The following is an 18,197-nucleotide window of genomic DNA, read 5'->3' as shown; positions in this document are numbered from 1 at the left end:
TGTTGTCTCCAATTTCTGCTAAAATTCTCGCTGAAGAGCCACTTCACATTATATTGAATTAAAAGGTTCAGATAACGAAAGTCGCTGTGCATCAAATTTCAGCGTATGTAGCCAAATAAATCTCTACACAACTCAATAACAGTTTTAATTAGAGTTGATAGAAAGATTTTCTTTTTTGACTGCAAGATAGAAAATCACCCAGGCCTATACAGTACAAACACAAACAAGACAGAAGCAGATCACCCAATAAAATTTAAAGTTAATGTCGTCCATTTCTGTCATTCTTAGCAGATTCCCTTGTCTCTCCACTCTACATGTCCAAACCAAGACACAGTGCAACTTCTTCTGACCTTTCTATCCAGGGGCTTAAAAACATCTGTGTGACATAATCAGGGACATCACATCCAGCCATCTCATGATGAATCCTCTTCCTGAGTTTATGTTTTGCTGAGAGGGGACGAAGAAAGTGAAAACCATCAGAGAATATGGATTACTCTTTACATAGTCAGATATTTCTGTGGTATGATGTCAAGCACAGGGGTCTTCACCCTTTAGAATGTTTGGTATAATATTCAGCTCTTCCCCTGAACATGTACCATATTAGCTATATTGGCTTATTTAATATTGCCTCTCACCTAGTTAACATGATTTCTGATTATTTTTCCTCCTTGAAGCAATGGGCTGATTGGATGGAGACGTGATTCTTAACCATAGGGCCGATTCCCATGGTTGGCCGCGGGCACCCCCTAGAGCTACAAGTTTTTTTGTTTTACACCTCTGGGCCGTGAAATGCTCAGTTTTAATACACTGAATTATAATACACTCATTGAATTGACTTCACACCTGAAACTTTGTAATAGCTACCAACTTCTGAAGAAGTTCTTGAAAAGAGAAAAATGATTAAGAAAGTGATGGCACCCCAACAACTGTTCACCTGTTGGAGCAACTTTTAAAATTAATTATAAAATTTCATGGCGATATGGCCACGATGGTGGCTGTATTCAAGTTTTTATATCACTTTATTTAAACTAAAGCTCTTTTAATGTCTTGAAAATATTTGTATAAGAATTTCAATTTTATAAGAATTTCAAGTACATTCAGACTAGTGGAAACCCTGGCCATTGTGTTGCGAAAAACATCCCTGAACAAAAGCAAACAGATGCTTTTGCTTGCTTTTATTCAGGGATTCCTCCATGTTTGTTGTTGTTGTTATCATCCTAGCTGCGATGTGTCTCGTGCATCAGTGTGATCAGTGGACCAGGAACTCCTGTACTTACAAAGGTTCTATGTTGTCTGGAGAGCAAACTGTAACAATTCAATTCAGTTCTTTGTTTTGTTGTTATTAATTAATCGTACAGGGGTTGGACAAAATAATGGAAATTTCCATTATTTGGTTTCATTATTGTGTCCAACCCCTGTAATAATGTTGTAATAAATGAATCGTAATTGACTCGTTAAAGTGCCACCACAAATAAAAACATAAAAATGTGATGACTTTAGTGGGAGCCCTCTCTTGAATTTTAAAGGGGTAGCTAAGGGTGGTGGGTGATTTACAGTAATTCCATTACTGGGGTCCACTCCACTGACATTTTGACGCAACGTCACTTCACAAAGCAGCCATAAATGTGTCATCATGCATACATTGACTTTTTTTGCATCTGAAATGTGCTTAAAAAAGACATGGGGCAGATTGACCAGAATGATTTTGCCCTTTTAATTTTTACACAAATTGTTTGCATTTGAATTACAATGTGTAATATCTATAACTGGAACAAAATGTTTGAGACACTGTGCGTTCCCTAGTTTGCAGGCATGTGAGTTTACAGAGACAAGAGTGTAGGAAGCTGTCCAGCACAACAAACCAAGGACTAAAAAAGCATTATCTAACCATTCATCAAAAACTGTCATAGGTAAGCAGCCATCTGCAGCACAATACTCTACTCTTCGCTTGAATACTTTCGGGACGAGTGGTCACCTTAATCGCATGACATGAAAACAATAGATGTCCATCCACACTTGCAGCCAGACAACATAATGCAACGCAGGACGCCAGAGTGAACTATTCAATTGAGATAAAAAAAAAAAAGATATCATTATACAGACTGTATTCACACTACAATCACTGCACCCTAGTGTGCCTCATAAGACATATAAGCTGCACAATCACTTTCTAAATAAACATTAATGTACATTTTTTCCTCCCAGAAATCATCACTGAAAAAATTAACCCCCGCATGTTCACTTGCTAAGTGACATTTTAGTGTGAGCAAACAAGCGTTAGTAGTACACCATAAACCAACGCAAATTGTGCATTGGCTTATTATTGTAACCTGCAGAATGAAGTAACCTATGTAGCGTGCATTTTGTTTTCTCAAATACAAAAATTGTTAAAAAATAAAATATATTGTGTAATATAATACTAAAACCCCTCTGCGAACATTCCTCAGTCATAAAGACAAGTTTAAAAAAAGCCCCTTGCAGAAAATAGCGCTCACTGTGAGAGCCTTTACAAAAAAAGGATGTTTAATTTCATTGTCAATCATTGTAATAATAAGTGTTGCTCAAGCTTAATATAATGTATTATTTAAAAATATACAATAATAAAAAGAATGTTGTAAAAATGTAACATGCAACTTTAACTTTAACTGTTATTTCAGAAGCCTGTTTCAAACTGGTGCTAGCAGTGGAGCTAAGCTACACACATGCAAAACTGCAGAGGCTTGATCAAGCTATTAACTGCCTCATCATTTGTGTATAGTTTTGTCTGACTATCAGACATTGAACTGAACCAACTAAAGTTGTTCAGAGGATGATATAGTGTTCATGAAAAATCTGTAATTGACTTTAGGTACATCAGTTTCAGCTGTTAACCTATTGACAGAGAAGGGAAAAGGTGAAGACCACAGGCATGCATGTTCACGGGCCATGATCATAGAAGGGGCCAGCGGGCCAGTTAGGGCGGCACTGTCCTGGCAGGGATCCATAATGACCACCGGGACTGCTTCGTGTCAGAAAAAGGAACAATGGCAACGGAGCACGGCACTGGCTGCCGGTTCTCATCCGTGCACTCCATTCAGCTGGTGGCACAGGCAGAACTTTGGTCTGTGCTGTTTGTTCAATGTTTGCTGTGACCCTTTGCTGTTTTTTGTGATCGATAAAGGCTTCGTCCACCAAACCTAGAGGATGTCGTGAAGCAGCCTCCCAAGGTGTTATTGGTTTTTTGCCCCTCTGCTGCTCTACCGCCTTCTTGGACGTCCAAGCTGGATGGAATGAGGAAGAGCCAGACTGCTGACCTCTGGAAGTCGATCTCGCTAGTAGGGACAGAGCGCAGTTTCCACTCAATGCCTACAAAATTTGAGAATTTGAGTTAATTTTTTTTTTGTCTGTCACACAACAGTCATGGAGCACATCATCAGAACTGATTAATAGTAAATACACAGTCCTAGCTCCAGCTTTGTTTATTACACTCGAACATCATATTCTATCAACTGAAAATTTAATTTGATGTTTAACATGAAGTTTTTTAAACCAGAAGCAATAAATTTACATATACTGGTGAGAAGCAGTGTGCTATAGCAGTCCAGTGAATATAAACACACATAGAGGAACAGCAGTGACAATGCTTCCCTTCTGTGACAAAGAAGAGAGAGAGAGACTAGAACAGAAGAAAGAGAAGAGAAGAAATAGCATGTAATATATGTAATACATACTAAAAAACTTAAGTCACTCTATATACATTTCAGGGCACTGTCCACAAAGTGCCTTTCAGACAGAATAGAACTTTAAGAAAAACATAGATGTATCTACACAAAGGATACATATGCAGTTGAATAACAAAAGTGAAAGCTAGAAGTTAGAGGGAAAATGGGACAGCAATACATGAACTGTACATCTGAAAAAAACAGGTTTTGAGTGTTTCAAAGGTGGAGGTACCACGGAAGTCCTAGTGCCTTCACGGACAAAGCTCTGTTTCGCCAAGATTTAAGCCTTGACTTCGGGGCAGACAGTAGAGACCCACCTGAGGCTCCTGGCTGGCTCATACGGGGTCAGCATTTCTACAATGTAATCTGAGTATGTCCAAGACAGACTTTCAAAGTAATGAGTAAAATCTTAAAGTGGACTAAAGTGATCCAGAAACTGTTGGAAGCTACTAAGTTCTGAACCCATTGATGGCGTGAGAAAGGCTTCTTGTTGATGTCAGAGAGCAGTCAGAGAGAGAAGTCCAGGGAGGAGAATATGAACACATGAACAAGCATAGGTTTGATTTTAGAGATCAAGGAAACAAGACTGGACTTTGTTATCAACGTGAGGATAAAATGACAGTAAAGAGTCAAATAAGATGGCAATATTTCTGGCTATTTTGAGAATGAGAATTCCTCTCAATTAATACAGGCTCAATTTATTACACTCTTCACGATTCTGTAGGCGGAATATTTAATTGAATAGTGAACATGATTTCAAGTTTTAAAATAAGGCTAAAATAACTTTGCATGTACCAAAAAGGTGCTTTACGCTGTAGCGAGCCAGTAAATTACTCATCTAAATACACATGGAGGATTAGCAATGATACTGCTGGATACTGCTGCCCTCCAGCGAAAAATATGTGTCAGAACATGAAGCTGCAAAGAGTGCACAGAATAGAATTTATTTTGGAGAAGAAAGACGGACAACAAAATAGTGGCCATATTGAAGGGCCATAATAATAATAATATACAGTGTATTAATATCAATACAATGTATTTATATACCAAGTAACAATTGCATATTTCTTCCCACGTGTTTTAAGTCACAGCAGGTCAACAAAAGATTTAATAAAGACAATTCTTCATAACAGCACGTTTATGATTTTTTATGTATTTATTTCAGAATAAGTTCCATATACTGTAAATTGTTCATTGCATAGTATTGTTGTTATTGAGAACTAATCCATTAATGGGCATCTTAAGTTTGAATGAGACTAAATGCAATGGCAGACAATGTTAAATGCAAATCACTGTGTATAAGAGAAGAGAAGGTGTAGCAGAGCAAACAGAAGCAGGCTAGAAACAAAGATGCTGTGTGAGAAGAGAAAGAAAAGGCAGAATATGATCAGAAATATTTAATAGCTATGAAATGAACCATACAGAAAGTGTATTATTTGTTATTTCACAACAAAGTAACACAAAATCAAAACAAGAAAAAAATTAAATATATCTTAATAATATATCTCACAAAAAATTAAATCTAATCCAGACAGCATCTCGGCACCCCCACCCGGAGACGATTTTAAATATAGAGGCAAGCATGATGCAACAGCTGAAACTGAGCTTTAACGACAGTTGCGCTACCAAATAGACGATTGGTAGTAGCAAAAAACAAGAATCAATCCACACACATTTCTGATGTTTAAGTAGATGAAGCTGCAAAGTAGTTTTTTTTTATAATGAATATTCGGTCATCCTCTCCCATTTAGAAGTTGATTTAACTATTTCCTAGGCACGTCACTCACCAGTGTATTGGTTGCTTTACTTGACAGATACACTGTTCAGTCTAAGTAGTTACACACCTGGTCAATTAGACACATTACAAGCTTTAACAACACAACAGGCCAATTATTGACAACCATATCCCTCATCGTCAAAATAAAATCTCAACATACACATATAACCATTTACTGCCCGCTTTCCTCCACTTATCACCTTCACCCCTACATTCTCATTGGACCATCACATCATATGCTAGAAGCCATTAATTGGAATACAATTCTAATATCTCATTTTAAGTTTTAAGTAATAACCACCCCAAATCAAAACTGGGACTTGGACAATTAACAACTGGTTACTTTGTCTAAAATGTCTCCGTTTGGGATGGTAGTGCAATGTACTGGTGATTAGAGTAACCCATACTTAAGACATTAAAACGAGTTACTGTTTCTCCACCCCAGCAGGTTTCCACACCAGGGCTGTGCTCTTAGCTGTATACTTGGGTTTTGGAGCAGTGACAGGGTTGCTAGCAGTTGAGGATTCTGTTTGTGCAGCTGCCGTGACACAAGAGGACCCATAGGCATTTCCCAACTGTTGGGGGAAGGGCATGGATGGAGTAGCCATATAGGGAGGACTACTGTTTTGTGGTTGGTAAGGGTGGGATTGTGGATAGGGAAGGGTTAAAGACTGACCAGGTTGAGGTTGAAATGCTAACGTTGGAGTTTGCTGACACTGTTGGGGGTATACTTGCTGATATGGACTAGGAGCAGGTTGTTGATATGGATTTGCTTGAAGATAACTACTCGGAGGTTGCTGGTAGTGGCCATCATGAACAATGGGTTGCAAAGGCATCCCATAAATCTGTGAAGGGTATTGAGCATTCTGTGACTCTGTCGGCTGTGTATTCATTCCTTGTTCATAGCTCACGTTTTGGTATTCAATGGCTGGATTAACAGGTGAACAATCTGGTTTACGTATAGGTTCCTTAGCTTCCTCCACAGCTGGACCAAAAGTGAAGAGTGATGCATTGAGTTGATAAGGCTGATGCTTCATAACATCGACTACATTAAGAGGTTTGGGGGCTGGCTTTGGTTGTTGTTCTTTGTCTTTTTTCTTAGCTTTAGTTGACTGATCACTTGAAGGGGGTTGCTTGATGGCTGCAGGGGGGTAGAAAGGAGATTGAATAGGATTATATGCTCGAGGAGGTGGAGCACGTACATTGGGAGTGTATTTCCACTCGTTTGGTAGAGAAGCTGCCGGTGATGTTGATCTGCATGCCTTGTTTGCCTCCACTGTCTCCGAGTCGACAACAAACTTTTCCATGCGAGTCTGCCTTTTGGCAAACATGTCAGCTCCTTTTCCTCGGACAGGCGGCATTTCATAAGCAGAGGTTGATGAGGGATTGAAGACTGTGGCCATGGGGTTGACAGGTGAGGAATCTCTTTGAGCAATGGGAAAACTGTTCATTTGTTTTGGGGTTTGACTTGATGTGCTACTTTGTGATGCATCCCAAAGCTTTGGAGATGGCTGGGTGTTCACTAGAGAATTTTGCTGAGACTGTGGAGCCCAAGAACTTCGAGGGGTTTGTGGTTGTGTTTGTGCGGGAGGCAAAGAAGATATCTGAGGAGGAAAACTTGAAGTGGCTTGTTGCCAGTTTGGTTGTGGTGTTGGCTCTGAGGGTGTTGACTGAATCCAGGTTGGATGGTGTTGGGCTTGGTTTTCCTCTGCTCCCCAAGAACTCATGTTGTGTTGACCAACAGGATGTTGACACCATGGCGGTTGGGATGGAGCCTGGGAAGGCACTGGAGCCCATGAATTTAAATTACCTTGGGGGTGTGGCTGCACTTGTGGCTGCACCTGTGGTGCTTGTACCCAAGGAGGTTGAGGTTGGGTTTGTGGTTGCATCGTTGTCCAAGCATTGGTGGGAAGATGTTGCTGCTGAGTTAGAGGTTGAGCTGTAACCCAAGCTGTTTGATTTTGCACAGGTAATTGGGAAGGTGGCCAAGTTTGTTGAGGACCCTGTTGCTGGTGGGGTGGCTGCATCCATGTAGGTTGTTGATCTGCTGTCTGACTTGGCTGTGCCCAGGGGGGTTGTGCCTGGGGCTTTTGCTCACATTGTTGCACCCAGGGTGGCTGTGGCGGTGTCTCTCCTTTAAGCCATGTACCCTTTAAATGCTGTTGCACCGTTTCTTGAGGTTGATTCCAAGTCGGTTGCTGTTCGAGGAGCAGGGTCTCCTGGGGCTGGACCCATGGTGGCTGAATTAGTGTGGGTGTTTTCCCTTGTATTTGGCTCCATGATGTCTGTGCAATTGGCTCTGATTTTGGCACCTCCTGAGGTTGGCTCCAGGATGCCTTCAATTGGGGTGTCCAATTGTCACACTGCAGATGTCCTTGTCCTTGGATTGGAGGTTGGCCTGGGACCCATGATTGTTGCTGTGGAGTTTGACTTGTTGGTGGCTGGTGGGGCTGAGTAGGATGCCAGGACACAACGGAAGGATGCTGTGTTAGTTTTGGATCTGCAGCCCAATTCTTCAGTGGAACATTGTGTGGTTGTGGGGAGGTATTGACGAGACAGTTATCCTGTTGACCTCCAACTGGCTGTTGAGATACAGGCTCGGTAGGTGTTAATTTGACTTGGTTCTCAGTAGTTTCATTGGCTAGAGTCTCCTGTAACACTGGAAGGGTTGTTGAAGCAGGGGCAGCTTCAGAAGTTGACTCTAGTTTAGCGACAGTAGCATTCACTGTGATTGGGTGAGCTGAAGGGTCAGATGCAGAAATGTCAGCATGTTGTGGAATTTCCTCGTTTGAAGCGTCCATCTGAGGGGTCCAAGGTGGGGAGTTGGGATTGATCAGTGGTTTTGGTGCCACAGGTGGCGGAACCTTGGGTTTGACACGTGAAGATTGGAGAAAATTACAAGCTTCTGCACCAAGACTAAGGTAGTCTTCCTCAGGTCCAGAGGCCTCAACTCCCAATTTCTTATCACCTTTGTTGAGAAGATTGAGCAATGCCGGGTTGGGGGAAACTTTAGGTGCTTCCTTAAATGTAAACATGGGTTTGCCTGCATTTCTCTTCTTGGAATCCAAGAGGCCTGTTCTGATTGCCGGTGTAGAAATGCGTTCATCACGTGAAGCTATCTGCTCACCCTGTCCGGAGTAAGAAGTGGATTCCATATTTTGCACGGAAAAAGGTTTTGCTGTGCGGTTGCCGTGAGAGCTCTGCATGTCAATGTTTTGATTTTGACCATTCATACCAGAGTAGTGTTGAGTTTGTTGTTGGAACCCCTGTTGTTTAATCATTTGCTGATGTTGATAGAGCTCTTGCTCGTGCTGCTGATACTGCGGTTGGTGATGTAATGGAAATTGCTGTTGGTACTGCTCTTGCTGTTGATATTGTTGTTGCTGCTGCAATTGTTGCTGTTGATATTGTAGTTGGTAACAGTGTTGTTGCTCATAGTACTGTTGTTGGCCTTGTTGGTGTATGTTCACGTCAATGTAGGTGTTGCTGTCTCCTGTGGACTGCATGAATGACTGTTCCATACTCATCTTGCCAGAGTCCTGCATTCCCTCCACAGGGATCCCTTGACGTCTACGCTCTTCATGTTCAGCAGCGATCTCATCCATCCTCTGCCGTCTTTGGGCAAACATTAAGGCACCTTTACCCTTCGAGTCTGGTAAACATTCCATAGTCACTTGATTTTCCAGATTTCGCTCAAACTCAAGAAGGCCCCTCTCCCGCTTAAGGTCTAGTAAAATGCTACTGCTTTGGTCAACTCTCAATATATGTGTCTTAAATTTAGGGTCCCTTAGTGGATCAATATTCGATTCAACTGTCCCTTTCTCTTGACTTTCTTGTGCTCTGTCCTCTTCGTCACTGCTGTATTCTTGTTTGCCTTCACCCGTGCCGTAGCTCACAAGTGTGTATCTTTTGGCCCTCTGCTGATGCTTTTTGAACATCAACACCCCCTTGTTGTTGGGATTATTTGGTGCTGCAGTTAGAAGCAGAGCAATTCGTTTACATTTGGATTTAGCCTCCTTCAACTGCTTCTCTGATTGGCTTTCGCTGCGCCGGAACCCTGTTGAGACAAAAATCGGCAGGTGTAACGATTGAAGGACTTAGTTGTGTTGTGTTATGCTAAAATCTCTGTGTGTGTGTGCATGCCTGCGTGTGTGCATGTATAAATTTGTATCCGAATTTGTATCAAAATGATGTGACCTTCTGTGTACTGATGTGAAAAAATGAACTTTAAATAATTTTAATTCAGACACGTTTTTATATACCTCTTCAAGGAGGCAAAAAAATTGAAAAACCTTGCTGAATGCAGCAATTATTCTGTCAAAAGGAGAACTGAAAAATATTTAATTCGATGTGCGACATTGTAGGTGACTCTCTAGAGACTGTGCTATGTCCGTGATATATTTACATACTGTAGCGTGGCACTGAGACAGAGAACACCGCATTTATGAACAGAAATGGATATATATATATATATATATATATATATATATATATATATATAGAGAGAGAGAGAGAGAGAGAGAGAGAGAGAGAGAGAGAGAGAGAGAGAAAGAGAGATAGATAGATATAGATAGATAGATATACACATCGTCACTAAACCACTGCTTAGTCCTGTTGTTCAAGGTTGCGGGGGGTGCTGGAGTGCCCAGCGGTTATTGGGCAAGAGGCAGGACAGGTTCATCGGAGGGTACACACACCTAGGGACAATTTTAGAGTGACCAATTAACCTTGTGAGTATATCTTTGGAAAATGAAAGGAGACCAGTGAACCCGGAGAACAAAGAGAGAACATACAAACTATGCACGCAGAAAGGCCACCGGTCTGACCCAGGAATCGAACCAGAAACCTTATTGGTGGAAAGTACTAACCACTAGGCCGCCATGTGGAAGGGCTAAATAAAGAAGGCTATTTGAGTTCTGATACAAATATAAAAATAGTAAAAGAAATACTATAATTATGAACAAAATTTGTTTAGTGTTATACAGAACATGTTTATACACAGCAGCACATATAAATGCATGACGTTTATCTTTGTTAAATCACATGGCATTTTAGGAAGTCTGAAATGGGAAAACATGTATTTACTTGAAATACAATAAATATCTATAGCAATCATAACTAGCTAAAATAAATTAGAAAAAAGGCAAGAACTCAACACTTTTGAAGAAAATGTAAATATCAGTAGCAATTACAATGAAAGAGTCTTGAGAAATGTTTTTGCTATGTATGACATGCTAAGAGGCATAAATAATTAACTACTCATATTCTGTTAAAATGAAAATGAACAAACAACCATATAGACAGACTTGTTTTTGTTATGTTAACTCCTTGAATAAAAAAGTTTCAAGGTTCTGCTGCTGTCTTCATAAAATATAAAGTAACTAAGAAATACATTTCAGTAATCTGAGTGGTGTCTCATGAATTCATTCCGAGTACAGCTTCCACCAAGCATGCAGAAGACAAACACAGAACTGCAATAATATTATTGACAATTTTACATAAAAAGTAATACACAGCAGATTAATTACTTATATCTCCAAACTAACCTGAAGGTGAAGCAGACAGCAAGAGTAAGTAACTCACTTCTTTAGCACAGTTAAAGCAGCCAGTTTGAAAGGATCAGGTAACAGGCTGAGGGGAGCAGATGCTGTTGTCTGTCAAAGAGCTACTTCTGCAGTCATCATCGATGAGCCCAGGTTATATTCATATCTCAGAGGAAATGCCTCAGTCACATTTTTACTCATCAAGCCATTTAAATGAAGAAGTCTTATAGAAGGTCAACTGACAGCAAAGAAAATCTGCTCTCCCACAAGTTGCTTCAGATTCAGGCTGGAAGTGAATACATCTGTTCCTGTCGAAGAAACAAGTAACCTCTTTGGACTGCACTGACGCACGCTATTTTAAGGGGTTATATGGCATGTGTGCGTGCTTTGGCATGCACATATGCTGTTGACAAATGCAGCTCACTCATTACCTCCCAACTCACTCACACAGATCTTTGAAGGATAACACAGGATACCGCCAAGCAAAGCTTGAAAATCTTCACAAAATTGCTGTAAAATGGCCAAAATAGCTGTCACGGCCTCAAATGTCAACTATAGGTAATGTGGCTCTCCAACTCCCAGTAACACAGTCATACTCACTTGCTGTTTTGGCACGGTGCTTGATTGGAGTTTCTTGATCACCTTCTGAATTGGAGTCGTCCTCTTCTGAGGGAACCTGAAACAAGACGCTCAAGGACCCAGGAGGGACAGGACTGTGGCCTCCACCTCCTTCCTCCCCTTCACTCTGGCTTCCTCTGACCTCTGGTCCACCCTGCACACTGACTAAGCTCTTGATGCCCCTCCCTGATGTTGAGGGCTGATGCAGAATGACCTCCACCTGCTGAAGCATGGAAGGGGAGGTGAGCAACACTCCATGATGATGGCAAGGCTCTCTAGCTGGGAGGGTTTTGGTAATTGTGCACATTCTTTCATTTGCCCTTGTGGATGATGGATACGCTTCAGCTCCATGTGCGCTACCAAGAGAAGTGCAACTTGTATTGGCTAAAGACTGATCAGAAAAGGACACCTGGAGTTCTACCATGTCCTCAGGCAAAAAGTTCCTGGTTACACTGGAACACTGTTTTGGGTCCCCGACAAAATATTGTTGCTGCAGATTTGCAATTTCAGTATCGCTATCCCCCTCCTTGAAGGCCTCATCCTGGAATTCATCGCGAGTGAGTCGCCGCTGGGGTCTGTCCATAGAGGGAGAAATGTGAGTGGTGCTTTCCATTGGATCACTAGAAGAATCCTGCTCACTAATGTAAGACTTTGCTGGTTTGGGGGCTTTGTCGGGGCTGGTGCTATGTCTGGGAGAAGAATGGAAAGGAATAGATTAGAATGTATTATGTATGATCTATTATGCATATACACTGACTCTTTTTTTGCCAACACGACATAAAAGAGGTGGTAAGAATGAACATTTTCTGACGTTTTCCATGAAGTGAAGTGAGTGTTTGAAACCAAATTACATCTAATAAAGGGTACTACATTTGTTTGAACTTTTTTTCTTTTTAGTATTATGTTTATCGGTTTGAAATGTTTTTCATCGAAGAGATTTGCGTTTCACAGATGCAATGTTACATAAAGTTGCCTTGGATTACATCTGAATCACTTTTATTGTTTTGCTGTCAGTCCACTGGTACAGCACATTATATTCCCTGTTCCTGCCAAGTGCTTTGTAGAAAGCAAATGAGAGTGACATGCACACGATTCTTCGAGGAAAACCTTAAATCTAATCTAAAGTTGTTTTTTTTTTTTTTAATAAAGGGTTTACCCTCACCAGTTCTTCTCCTTCAATTCCCACATTAATTGATATATTTCAAAGTGGTGCTAGCTACTAATTCAAAAAGACATATGCAACATCAATAATGCTTACTGAGTTTCATCAATAACAGCTGCCAACCATGGCCATTGGTGCTGTTCACTTTTTTTCCTCAGAAATTTTGAACAAACACAATCATTACCTTTTAATCAGCAGCTGCAGACAGTCCAGTGCGGTGTCCATGACTGCACAGGCTTGGAGAAGAGTAAGGTCAGCGCATGGTTCTCCGTTCAGAGAAACAACTTCGTCTCCTTCCAGGACTCCAGCCACAGAGGCATGTCCACCTTCATCCACCTTAAAAGTCAAAGTTTTTGTGAGGAGAAGGCAGGGAAACTATATATATTCATGCCAAAGTAGGAAAATTATGTGAGTGAATAAGCTGTAATAAGTTGTTGCTCAAGCTTATGGTATGCTTCCCCTTTATTGTAATAATAATTGGATGTGCTACATGATGAGCCTTACATTACGACCACTGGCAACAATCTTGCCATTGTCACTTTGCACCAGACAAGGGGCGATATATTAATGCGCTGGCGAAGCATTTTTTTCATTCCTTTTTTGGCATTTTGAATATACTAATAAACTTTGGATTTTGGGAACCTAGTAAGCACCTTCATTACGGTCATTTTTTATCATGAAACGTGGTATTTCAAGCCAACGTGCTATTTTCTTGGTGCTGGTGGTCTTTTTTGAAGGAACCTTTTCTGTAGTTTTTCAGGAGGCTCACATGAATGACACTGACATGAAGTGGATTTAGTAACAAATATCTATGCACATGAGTAACAGTGCAAAATGAAACTAAACGAACAATGATGAGCAAAAACCCATCAGTGAGACCCTTGAGATCCCTCTGCTGATCTATGACTGAAAGGCTCATCTCAGCTGATTAGCTGGACTGAAGGCAGTGCATGGTATATGGTCTTCCATCAACTTTTTTTTACCAGTGCAAAAGGCAGATACTATCGGGTTATTTAGATCACGAAGCCGAGGTGCCTGAGGAAGAACTCTCATAATCTTGATCGACTGTAGTCCATAGGTCTCGACAGTCACTGGTGAATTCCACTTCTTCATTTTCAGAAACTGATATGGAGGCTTTAGTGTGAGGACCACCATGCTGCTGAAGAATTTAGTCTCTCTTGTGATTTCTCAAAACTTCAGGGTATTGATGCCAACTACTGTGCAGATCTCTTGCACATTCCCTAATTCAGCTGAAAGCAAAACGTCACTCCTCTCAACTGTGCTGGGTGATTAAAAAAGTTTAGAAATGCAGTATTTTACGAGTCATTTTATAGATCTGAAACTTCCATTAGGTGACACTCTGATGCTGCTACACTGTGCACCCAAGCCCTATAAGGCAGCATGTGTTGCATTCACCAGAACAACCACTTCATCACCGGGAGGCTTGATCCAACCCTTCAGTATCCAAAAAAGGAGTTGAAACTTTTCTCATCGTCACTCCACACTGTTTGCAGCAATTGTGCTAATTTTTGACAGTTGAAAATTAGATATTTTGAAAGACGTAACCCTTACAGCACCCTATATATTACCAGCCTGGATAACGCATCCATGGTCACCTTCCACTAAACACAGATTTAAGCAACTGTGCTCTGGAGATTTTCCATTTCCAGATGCCTTCCATGCATGGGGAAGGAAAGAGGAGTTGGTCCAGCCCACATATCTCTGCATCCTTTGTTTTCATCTGATGGTGTTGCTAGTCAGCCTGACCTTAATCTCTAAGCAACTTTTGAATCAGGAATACCATGAGAAAATTTCAGCACATATTTACACACAAAGTCAGGATTTCAACACGCCAGAAACCAGGGTCTCTTAATGAAACACAAATGTCAGACGGTGCCTTGTGAGTGTAGTGCCTCAAAACTCACTTTGTTATCGTTGTTTGCTGTGTTACCGCCACAAAGGGAGCACTGAAGAAACCCACAGTGACCTGCTGTCAATGGAGTATAGAGACTTGCGCAGTGAACCGGAGTGGCCAAATTCTGAACTTGTCTTCAATTGTTTTCCCGCGTCTATACAAGTCTTTGTTCTTACTGAAACCTTTTTTATTTATTGCTGCTACAGAGAAGTATATCTTAGATATAGGACTTATCCTTAATAGCTTCCGCTATATCTTATAAAGGACTGTTTTTTCTCACTGTTTTTTAACATTGACATCTCACATGTTTTTTGACAGCAGCAAGCTATTTGAATAAGAGTATTTCCAATTTAACAGCGTTGACGCAATGTCTGATTTGCACAAGCCTTACATGTTCTCTCACAACTGACTTTCTGCATGTCCCCCCTGACACACACACCATGATCCTGCAGGGATCATGGTGTGTGTGTCAGCAGGATCATGGTCATGGTGTGGGTTACTGAGAAATGTGACCGGTGTCAGGATATCAAACATTCTTATCTGTCAGACATTTTCACAGCTTTGTGAAGAAGATTAGTTTGGTGCTCAGAAATGTGTCACCACTTGCAACTGAATCTAAAAATGATATATAAATAAACATGCTCTTTCACACCCCACCACCCCAAATGTGCACACTCATCAGAAACAATATTAATCTGACAACATAATGTCTCCAGTAAGTCCAAGTATGAGCATTTGAGAATGATGGTAGCCATCTTGAAATCCACATTAGACTAACTAAGGTACTAAACTATTCACTAAACCCAACTGAATATTCAACTTCAACAATGTTCATGTGGATTAAAACCCAAGCAGAGAGGGAGAAGCAGCATGTAACAATGGTGAGCATTACTCTCATCCATTAATATAGTAGCATAAGTACTTAAACACACAATTATACGTATCTGTAGTTTTCAGAAACTTAATGATGTTTCTTTTAATTCGGCATAATGTGCTTAGGAGCCATCCAGTTATAATTTAAACTAAGTACAGGATCTTATGTGACAAGCACATACACTCACTGACTGAACACCATAGTATAGTAAATCAACTGTGAAAATCAAACTTGACACTCATCATAGATACGTGACGATCACTGCAGTCATTTCATTCATCTCATTCTCTTGATTTGTCTCTCCAGTTTTAGCATTCATATGATTTAAGTGTATTTTAGGTCTATCTGAATCCAACCGGGGAAACATGTTCCCATCATTACTTATCCAAGCAGTTTATTGGAACCCTCTCCTCTTCGCTGAGGCTGTTGTGAAGGAGTTTTTGGAGTGACCTCATCAGCTGCTAAACCACAAGACACGTTCAACGTCCCTTATAGGGTGATGGTTCCCCCTCGACAATCACTTTGGCTTAGGCAATAAAGTGCATTTTTAGCTTGAACCACATAACAGGACACAAAGGAGAGTGTTGGGCTTCAGTGCAGTGCTTAGACATTAGTAACTTTTAGATAGCAGAGTTGCTCTGACTGTCCCTAAAACAACATTTGGAAAACATAAATTCAGTCTAGAAGAATGTGAAGTTTAAAAAGGCAAGATTAATTTACCTTTTTGTTTCATCATTTTGTAAAAGAATTATTAGAATTAGAATTATTTCATTTATATGACTCAATGTGTTTGAAATGGTGAAGTCTACCACCCCAATGCGAGCATCACAAGTCTCAAACTGACCCGGAACATACAGAATACAGCATACAGAAAGCAAAATAATTACTAGCCAGCAATAATCAAAATGCAGCGGAATTCTACCCTTCATCACTGGCTGCTTTGGTTATTTGAAATGGAACAACATTTCCTATTCAATTTACAAGATTGTGTCAATTTGAATGTGAAATATTACAATTTCAAGTTGTGAAAATTTTGGTTTAATGCCCAGAAGGTGCATCACAGATTTGTTGTTTGCATTGTGGTAGAAGAGCGGTACCAAGAAGGACAGAAGGAGGAGCACTTTGTGGATCTGGACCAGGCCTATGACAGAGTTCCTGGAAAGGAACTGTGTATAGCATGACGACGTCAGGGGCATTAGAGAAATGCATGCATGAGGACAGCGAAACAGTGGTGAGGTGTGCTTCTTGAGTGACTGAGGGATTGAAGGTGAGACTTGGGGTGCATTCTAATTCCTTTCTTAATACGTAACCTCAAGCCTCAAAAATGCGTGTCCTTGCAAGGCACAAGGACTGTCCCAATTCTCTGGAAGTTAAATTGGGGAACTAGATTGAGGAACGTAGCTTCCTCAGTGAAAACAAAGAGACCAAGCTACAAATCTAAGTATTTTCTTTGCCATTGGAGATATAAAAGACATTAGACACAAACACAGCTGCAGACAGTATTGCCGCTGAACCTAATTGTTTCTTGCTCCTGTCCCCTTCTTCTTCTTCTTCTGCTTCTTCTTGTTATTCTTCCTCTTCTTCGTCTTCTTCTTGTTGTTCTTCAGAATTGATGGAACGCTGAAACGGAACATTACTTTGGCGTAATGCTGCCCCCAAAAGGATAAGGACGTACCTGCATTAAGGAGTGTCCCATTTCTAAGGAACAAAATTGTCCTTAAGCCTCAGTTTTGAGAAAAGAGGTTGAGGGTTAAAGATTGAGCATTGAGGTTGAGGATTAAGGAAGGAATTGGAATTCACTTCAGAATTACATCAGGGATCAGTGCTCAGCCACTATTTCTATTACTATGAACAGACATCGGGACTCCTGTAGAGTCCTGCGTAACCTCATCTGTCAGTCTGATGATGATGACACTCAGAGCTTTCTGCACCCAGCGGTCCTCTGCTTGTGTTTTGGTTGAGTCATAACTTGCACTCCGGTCCACACAGTCTGTTGAGCTTCACCATATAAGGTTGTAAGAGATTCCAGCCCCAAAACACAACTAGTTGCGGTTCCATTTCTTAAAAAAAGAATAATGGCCTCAAACACAGACAAATCTAAGACCACCTGAACAAAAGGACAGAAGAAGACAATAATCTTTTACCTGTGACACAAGAAAAGTTTGAAAGGGGTTCACATCTCCAATCCTCAGGCTGAACCCCCAAGGTGCACCACCATGCAGCGTGAAGCACATGTAATCCCCGGCCCCCATCCTGTTTGCAGCAACAGAGATCACCCAGATGTGCAGCAGAGCAGAAACTGTTAAGGTTTATCACTGTTTTTTCACAACGTCAGAAAGTCCTGCCCGCTTATGAACGTCACAGCCTTGACCCGCCCACAGATATGCATAGTAGTGGCCTGGACTTCTGAAATTCAGCTTCATTAACAGTAGATGACAACTGCTCACACAGGTTGATTTCACTGATAAGAAAATCTCACCCTAAACCTAACCATCCAAAACAAAAGGCTAAATTTAGCCAAAACTCTTCACCAAACTTAAGCACAATTATAATGTTTTAATTCTCAACTTGAGGGTTAACCTTGTGGGGACTTGCAAAAGGCATAAG

The 18,197-nt window shown here is 40.9% G+C and overlaps 1 protein-coding gene across 1 annotated transcript; it reads right to left on the bottom strand.

Moving 5' to 3' along the window:
* Positions 1 to 1,780: 1,780 nt before the first annotated feature.
* Positions 1,781 to 17,861, bottom strand: LOC128756155 (synaptopodin-2). The gene is made up of 4 exons (XM_053860426.1): positions 17,735 to 17,861; positions 12,986 to 13,137; positions 11,622 to 12,328; positions 1,781 to 9,535 (listed from the first exon to the last, which is right to left on the bottom strand). Exons 1-4 carry the CDS (start codon positions 17,840 to 17,842, stop codon positions 5,904 to 5,906), a joined length of 4,599 nt encoding a protein of 1,532 aa, XP_053716401.1. The 5' UTR covers positions 17,843 to 17,861; the 3' UTR covers positions 1,781 to 5,903.
* Between the last annotated feature and the right edge of the window lie 336 nt (positions 17,862 to 18,197).

This window comes from Synchiropus splendidus, chromosome 3 (assembly GCF_027744825.2).
Source record: "Synchiropus splendidus isolate RoL2022-P1 chromosome 3, RoL_Sspl_1.0, whole genome shotgun sequence".
Lineage (NCBI taxonomy): Eukaryota > Metazoa > Chordata > Actinopteri > Syngnathiformes > Callionymidae > Synchiropus > Synchiropus splendidus.
Note: the sequence above shows the minus strand (reverse complement) of the source record. Positions and strands in the feature narration are given on the sequence as shown.

Excerpts from the sequence above, each read along its gene's own strand:
- LOC128756155 (XM_053860426.1), bottom strand. The coding sequence starts at position 17,842 with ATGGGGGCCGGGGATTACATGTGCTTCACGCTGCATGGTGGTGCACCT. Across the intron at positions 13,138-17,734 it reads AAACTTTTCTTGTGTCACAG|GTGGATGAAGGTGGACATGC; the intron begins GTAAAAGATTAT and ends TTGACTTTTAAG. Across the intron at positions 12,329-12,985 it reads CTGCAGCTGCTGATTAAAAG|ACATAGCACCAGCCCCGACA; the intron begins GTAATGATTGTG and ends TTCTTCTCCCAG.